Here is a 7,492-nt window from a genome sequence, read left to right as displayed (position 1 = left end):
CAGTCACCCCTCACCACCACCCCACAAAATGTATGCAAGGCAAAAAAAGTTGAGGTTCTTTTTCAAAGGAGTGCCTGTCAAATCTCAAAGTCAATTTGCAAATAGCTGTCCTATCTATATTGCTGTACATCAATATTTAGCACACAAATGGAGGGTCTAACTGGCACAGAATTCAGTAGCAAGATCAGTATCCAGCTTAAGACCCTTCTTATGCTTTATTTTCTGAAAATCACTTTTTAAATGCTTAAGGAAAGAGCAGCTAAAAAGATGAATGCCCCAATGGCTGGGTATGGTTATATCCATTCTACAGCCAGACCAACTAGCAACCTCTCCCTGCTGTTTATGACTGAGATTTCTGTTTATAATTGGGTGAGATTTAACCATGCTCACAGTGACCAACCACTAGTTGTCATTCCCAGTTTAATGCAGGATGAGGCTTCCAAGCCCTCTGCTCAGCAGAGGGGGTAACTTTTTCTTCTAAGCTTTCACTGTTTGGGTGAGAAAGTTGTTTCCTCAGAAGCTGAAGGGAACTCTGAAACTGCCAGCTCCCACTGGGCTTGGCTGTGCCCAAAATACAGGAGTTAAATCACTACAGCTAATATGGAAACCTGGGTGCTCTTGTCCCCTATTGGAATACTTGACCTTTCATCAGGCACAGGGCCTCTGGTCCCTTAGGCAGGCAAGGAAGGAAACATTTGCATAGCATGGTCAGACCGTAGGTTTCTGCCAGTCACCCTGGGTGCACTTTTCATTTACAAGTGTTGTTTCCAGTGCTGCTGGAGGGCGACAATAAATTGATTAGCCTCTTTAAAATTTCTCATAAAATTGTATTAGCAAAACAGTAAATACATGACACAGGGACCGTAACCACGGGATGTTTACATAATGCCCGCTGTGGACAAGTACTAAATACCATAAAAGACCCGAGACCCCCCGCATAAAAAGTCCACGAGTTCTGGCTCTCAGAAGGCAGCTAGAGCACCATTGTTGTTGCTGTTGTTCCTCCTCCTCTTCCTCCTCCCCATCACATTTCAGCTTCGGAGCTGTGAACTTTGCTGGTGGTTATGGCAATTCCTATCGCCAGGCTTCCGTTGTCAGAAAAGAGTTGAGCCAGGGAAGTGTTCAGCACAAGGCAATCCCCGTCCGAAATGACAGAGTCAACACACTCCAGGATCGACCTGGGCGTCGCCTCCCACTTGAGGCGCCTCTGGTTCCTGTTGAGCTCCAGCCGGTAGGTGAAGTTGTTGGCCTGGGTAGGCGTGCCGATCAGCATCATTGTGGCGAAGAACTGGGGGTGGCCCTCATACTTCTCCTGCTTCCTGAGGACCAGCAAAAACTGGTGGCCAAGGCAAGAGTGCATGATGATCCAGTCCGTGGGCGCGGGCAGGTGCATGTCCGTGGCCAGGAAGACAATCTCCGCGCCCTGAAGGATGTTGATGCGGTGGGTCTGCCTCAGGTGGGACACCACCACCTCCAGATGCCCTTCCCACGGGCAGGAGAAGAGCGGGCACGTGCAGGGGACCAGCTGGGGGTCGTGCACTGCTTCACCGTGGTGGTGGCAGGGAGGAAGGATGCCTTGCTCCGTGGACGCCTGCGCAGCTGCACAGCGGGTCGCTGCATACTACGGGAAGAGAGAAATTAAATGTGAGAGTGAGTGGACCAAAAAGCAGTGCAGATGTGCAAGGTGCAGACCCCACAGACATCAGTCACCCATACTCCACCTAAAGCAGCACCAGTGGGGGTGCAGAGAACTCAGTACACTGGGGATCAGAGGCAGTCCTGACCTGGATCTGCACAGCACAAGGAGATGGCCGTTGCCTTGTTCTCCAGGAGAGCAGACAAACGGTTTGAGCCATGATAAGTCACTTCAAATGAAAATGATGTATGTGTTTAAGGAGTAATTTCATTAGTTCAGGGGGAAAAATCTTATTAAAAAGAAAAAACAACCCAACAAAGCAAGGACAGCATGGGGCATTTTATATAGTTAAGAATTTTGCTGCTCAGAACAAGGGAATGAAATATGTATGGCATTATTATTCTTTAATGAAACATACGGGCAAATACAGGCATTTTTCCTGAAACAATAGCCTTTATTACACCCATAATTTGTGAAATAAATGTCAGTTTTTATTGTATATGATACCGTCACTATTTTTTTGGTCAACATATTTGTGCCTAATTGATGCTCTTACCACCATAAATCTTAGATTGGTCTCAAAGGTGATTGGGTGGCAGATTTAGGGCATTTTTATACTAAAGTAAATTTGGATTAAGGTAGGGGCGCTTGCTAAAAAAGCAGCAGCTCTTGCAGAAGAATTCCACGTGAGGACTAAAAAGCAAACTGTTCTGCCTCTCTCAAGAGGATTTGTTGAAGAGAAATAAGTCTTACTCAGCCAAAAGTGTATTCACATATAATGCTATTCAGGAAGAGTAATGTCTCTCCACAGTAACTGTGTGCATAGACAAACCCTCGGGCACAGGCATATGCTGGTCATGATTCATCTTACCCAATTTTAAGTATTTACTTCACCCACCCAAGACAGAATCCTGGTTATCTGGGACTGCCTCTGCAGCCTGTAGAGTGAGGGAGCCCTTAGAGTGCAGGATTCAGAGATTAGCTGGAGTAGTTCAGCTTCTGAAGGTGTCGCCAGCTGATGCCAGAGAGACTGAGATCCAGTCTCTCTAGCTGTGCCTAAATTTTAGCTGTTTGAACATTTTTTTCTCTCTGAACTCCTCTTATAAAGGTACATATCTTACATCCATTAATGTCCCTTATAGCAGTGCATACATTTATACATACATTTTGCTTTAACATAAATTCGAGGAAGATTAATGTAATTCCCTTAGCAGTGTCCCACATCCCCTTATTTTAATATATGTACCCAAAATTGCATGAACTAACAACACTACAGTTCTAACATTTAACAGTTGTTCTCCTCCATGACCCATCAAACTCATAGCAGATTTGGGATTTTTGAGCAGAGGTTTGTTTTACCCAGGGGAAAGCATAATCCTATATAATGGGTGGTAGGTTTGCTGCAAAGGATGTGCTGGTTTGTCTTGTTATGGATACCATGAAAGCTTTCATTGCAGCCTTGCTGTAAGCAGTTTTTCCCACCAGAACTTGCACATTTCTTTACAGGATGTTTTGGAAGCAATCTCTTGGGTAAACTGTCCTAAATCTCAGACGACCAGAGCTTCTTTGCCAAGCAGGATGACAATTCCATGCGTCCTCATTGTGTCAGTAGCTGCCAAAGGTTATGATGGATAGAGCAAGGTTTTGTGATTGCTGTTGCTGTGAAATTCACGGCTCTTCCCAAGGCATTGGATGTCAAAGGGAGCTGTTTCTGCTTCCTCTGGCATTTGATATGAAGAATAATTGACAAATTAAGCCTTACTATTGAAACTGGCAGTTTTTTCTTTTGACAATTATTACTTCAGTAGTACTGTTCTACTTTTTCCCTTCCTCATTTATATTTGTTTTGCTGTATAAAATTCAAGAATATAAACTTTTCGAGAAGATAATGAATTGAGGACAGATAAATGACTATCATTGTCTGGGAAATAAAACAGGTCATTATAAACTAATCAAGGTTTGTGGCTTTAACAGCCTGCTTATCGCAGTGGGATTACTGGTTCACACTTAATTCTACATTAATTTTTGCATCCCATTAGGATGAAAGTTATGGTTAATTTAAACTCTTTGGTGAAGGAGGCTACTGCAATGGCAGATCATAAAAGCCTTTAAAAAAAATTCCTGAAATGCTAATTGCCTCATAAAATGAATTCTAATCTCCCAATCTAATACAGTGGGTGTGAGCAATTACTTTCTCTCACCAAACTGTTAATGCAAAATTAGTGATTATACTAATTAAAACTAATGAACTCATACTCACATGCTGATAAACCTCTCAACCACTCGACAAGTTCCAGCCTTCTATCAGTTTTATTTAACTCCCCTTTTGGAAGATGAATCTTAAATTAACCTCTTGACTAACATTCCAAATTAGGTTTTGAAATTTGAAGCTTTATAGACTATGTATAATTCTTCTCCAAAGATTACCAGAGTGAAAGAAACCATTTCCACTGAGGATGAAATTGAATTTAGAAATGCATTCTCCTAATCTGAGAAACATGGAGAACAATGGTAGCTCATCCATCTAAACTGCAACCAAGGCAAGAAAATACAAATATCTTCAAAAATCTTTTTATGAAAAGCATGTCTCTGTGGCTCAGGAACTGGAAAAGTAAATTACAATGAGCACCTTATACAATATATCTTCTTTCCTAAACTCGGGAATTTTGGTGTGTGTGCGCATAATTACGAATTCCTTTTCACAACTCATGTTTCTGAAATATTTCCATGAACCACTTCAACAAAGGAATTCTGGTTTAACTTTGTTCATTTCAAGTTTATTGAAAATTCTGGAAACTCAATACAAACCATGTGATCTATTTTTATTCTTTGTCTTGGTAAGAACCATTTTCAAAATCTGGCTTCTGAATTGTTTGACATTCCTGTTTCAAAATTTTAAATTTGTAGTATTTAGCAAGAAATGTTTAATGATTCCTTGTCACTTTTTTAAAAAGTCTCAGAGAAAAATATAATTTTACATTTACTTTTGAGGTGTGAGTGTAACTATTAGGGTGTTTGTGCTCTTGCTGGTCATTCATATGGCTGTGAATTGAAATGCTAAAATTGAAATGCAAAACAGGCAGAAAATGGTCACCTTGAGTGTATTTAAATGCTTGAATAAATATTTATGAACAGTTTTTCCATGTTTAATCTGCTCCAGTATTTACTTTCTACCATTTATTGCCCAATTACCTAATAAAATTAGATTTATTATATTGTTGTGTCAGTCCAGTATTACTCTCAATTATCTTTTAGCCTGTTGGCCAATTTCAGTCATATTGAACTACAGGATGGAATTCCCAAATGCTTTAATTTTCAACCATTTCAGAGAGAAGAGGCATCAGAATAGAGCAGCATGACCCTTTCCTGTCTCCAGGGAGGAACAGCTGGCCACGTGGGCAGTATTACATTGACAGACAGGAGAGAACCTAAACAATGGCAGTTTGATCCCAAATGGATTATAGACACCAGAGAACTCACATGAGACAGTGTCTTTATGAACAGGAGAAAAGGCTTCAGCCAGAGTGCTCCTCATTAGATGCAACATAATCCCACCATGAGGCACCAAACCGCAGGAAACCAGGCTCTGCTGCTCACAGAAAAATTTCTTTTTAATGATGCAGCTTATTACAGAGCAGTTCTTTTCAAGACCAAGTAACTTGGCAAAGACCAATTTATAAGCACGCAGTGCTTTTCTTATGGAAAAAATCCCCCAACCAAACCATGACTAGATTTGGACTACGACACAGGGTTTCTGCTAAAAATGCAGCAAATTGCTTTAGATGTGACACATTTGTTCTGCCTTTGATATTTGAGGGGTAAGTCCCTAACTCTGAAGACTGCCAGCTCCTTTTACAGCCCATTAAGAGTCCTGAAGTGCAATTCACTTGATTCCAAGTGGTGCTGAAAGAACATCCTGCTGGACACCCTCTCTACATGCAGACAGGACCAAACCCATCCTCAGCACAGGCCCACAGAGGTTTAACTGGTTTTGAGACAAGAAACAGAAGGACAACCCAATTTTGTTCAGGAAAGATGTGTGCCACAGTGGGCTTCTCCTGCTGCGCTGGAGACAACGCAGCCCATGGAGAGAGAAAGGGATGCCTGCTCACATGAGGGTGTAAATCTGTGGCTCCCTACCATCATTACAACTCCAATGACTTGATGGAAAATTCAGGGGAAGGATAAAGGGTAGAGGCAAGAGTTAAAGACCTCTAAGAGGTAAAGAATACACAAACACATCTCCGAGCCTGCAGCTGCAAAGCTGAGGTATCCACCCAGGAAAAAGGACTTTGCTACTGCTCCTCACGCTCTGAGGGACCTTTTGTTTTTGAACTAGTGAAGTTTTTCAATCAGCTACGGTGAAAATAGTGGAAAGAGGGGCAGCAACCCACACTGCAGCTCTGCTGGCTGAGCTCATGGCCCTGGTTGGTGCAGGCACTCGATACACCACCGTGCCCCAAGCCTTGCTTCTCTGCTGTGCAGTGGCACAGCTTCAGCAGGGAGAGCAAGTGCAGCTGCTGCCCTGAGAAGCTAAGTGTCTTGCTGCTGAAGTTCTGACTTAAAAATGGTTAATTGGCTCAAGATAATTCCCACAGGGTGAGGGAGATTTGAAAGCAGTGCTCCTATCCCATGGGAGAGGGCCTGGACACTGCTGACCTAGAGTATGAGGGTGAGTAGCACCACCACATTGTAGAAGAATAAACACCCCTCAGGTCTTCAGAGTAAAGGCTAAGTGTCACCTTTCAGCACTTTCCAATGTTCCTCTGTTATACTGGAAAGCTGGATGCCTCATTCATAGTTTTACTTACTGTAATGCACGTAATATGCAAAAATCATCCTTTCACATCCCTGTGAACAGTGCCAATGCGTGCCGAGAACATCCCAAGGAGGGAGGACAAGGACTGGTTCACGGCCCAGTAAATAAGTGTTTCTGACAGGAAAGCAGGTGCTGCAAATAATAATTGTTTTCCAGACCCTTCACATCCACACAACTGCGTTTTCTCCAGTGGTCACACGCACTTTGCAAGCACTCATCAATTCTCCCACTCGCTGGGCTCCTTGCTTGGGGCAGTCAGTGGTGTGGTCTGAAGGCCACCATGGTGGGGCTTCTGAGCAGGGCCACACAGAAAAGTGCAAAGATGAAAACAAAGCCACCACACATGCCACCCATCCCAAACCAGAAGACGGTGCTCCCTCTCTACCCCAGTCCAACCTTAGCACCCCCTGAGACATTACAAGCTAATCCTCCTCCCAAGAGGAAACTATTCCTTCCATGTACCCAAACCCTTTCCTCTTCATCCACAGCTTTCTTGGCTGGATTACGGGAGAGTTGGTAGGAGCTGGACATGTTCATGGCAGCTGCAACCTTTGGTGGGAGCCAGGATTGAGAGGGGCTGTGCTCACACCCCCTGTTACAATCCCACCAACCTGCCTATGACAAGGAACAACAGGAGATGCAGTCACCCTGCAGGTGTGTAAGCAACTGGAAATGAGCAGTGAAAACTCTGTAGATTTTTGACATTGACCTAAAGATTTCTGCAGACAAGGAGGGACCTGGGCCCGCAGCTGTGAGATTGCTTTGAGTGAGCAGCTTCCAGGGTTTTCAGCAACTTTTAGCAACCATGGCAACTTTTAGGGCTTCTGCTGAAACAAATCGGCATTTTCTTTGCCAGTGAAATGTGCCATTTATTCTGTTTCCTTACTGTCTCCCTCCTATTTCTTGGCTTCTCAGGGACTGACTGCTTCTTCTCATCTGTATGGAAACTGCCTCCAGTAATTGTCTAATCCTCAGTTTCTTTCTGCCTCACAAAAGCTTTGCCACCCACTAACATCCACCTCCACGTTACTTACACC

The 7,492-nt window shown here is 43.3% G+C and overlaps 1 protein-coding gene across 1 annotated transcript; it reads right to left on the bottom strand.

Moving 5' to 3' along the window:
- Positions 1–819: 819 nt before the first annotated feature.
- On the bottom strand, positions 820–6,986 carry SIAH3 (siah E3 ubiquitin protein ligase family member 3). Its single transcript, XM_059840308.1, has 2 exons — positions 6,918–6,986; positions 820–1,621 (listed from the first exon to the last, which is right to left on the bottom strand). Exons 1-2 carry the CDS (start codon positions 6,984–6,986, stop codon positions 1,025–1,027), a joined length of 666 nt encoding a protein of 221 aa, XP_059696291.1. The 3' UTR covers positions 820–1,024.
- Between the last annotated feature and the right edge of the window lie 506 nt (positions 6,987–7,492).

This window comes from Haemorhous mexicanus, chromosome 2 (genome assembly GCF_027477595.1).
Source record: "Haemorhous mexicanus isolate bHaeMex1 chromosome 2, bHaeMex1.pri, whole genome shotgun sequence".
In the NCBI taxonomy this organism is placed as follows: Eukaryota; Metazoa; Chordata; class Aves; order Passeriformes; family Fringillidae; genus Haemorhous; species Haemorhous mexicanus.
This window is presented reverse-complemented; position numbering and strand designations above follow the sequence as displayed.

Excerpts from the sequence above, each read along its gene's own strand:
- SIAH3 (XM_059840308.1), bottom strand. The coding sequence starts at position 6,986 with ATGTCCAGCTCCTACCAACTCTCCCGTAATCCAGCCAAGAAAGCTGTG. Across the intron at positions 1,622-6,917 it reads ATGAAGAGGAAAGGGTTTGG|TATGCAGCGACCCGCTGTGC; the intron begins GTACATGGAAGG and ends CTCTTCCCGTAG.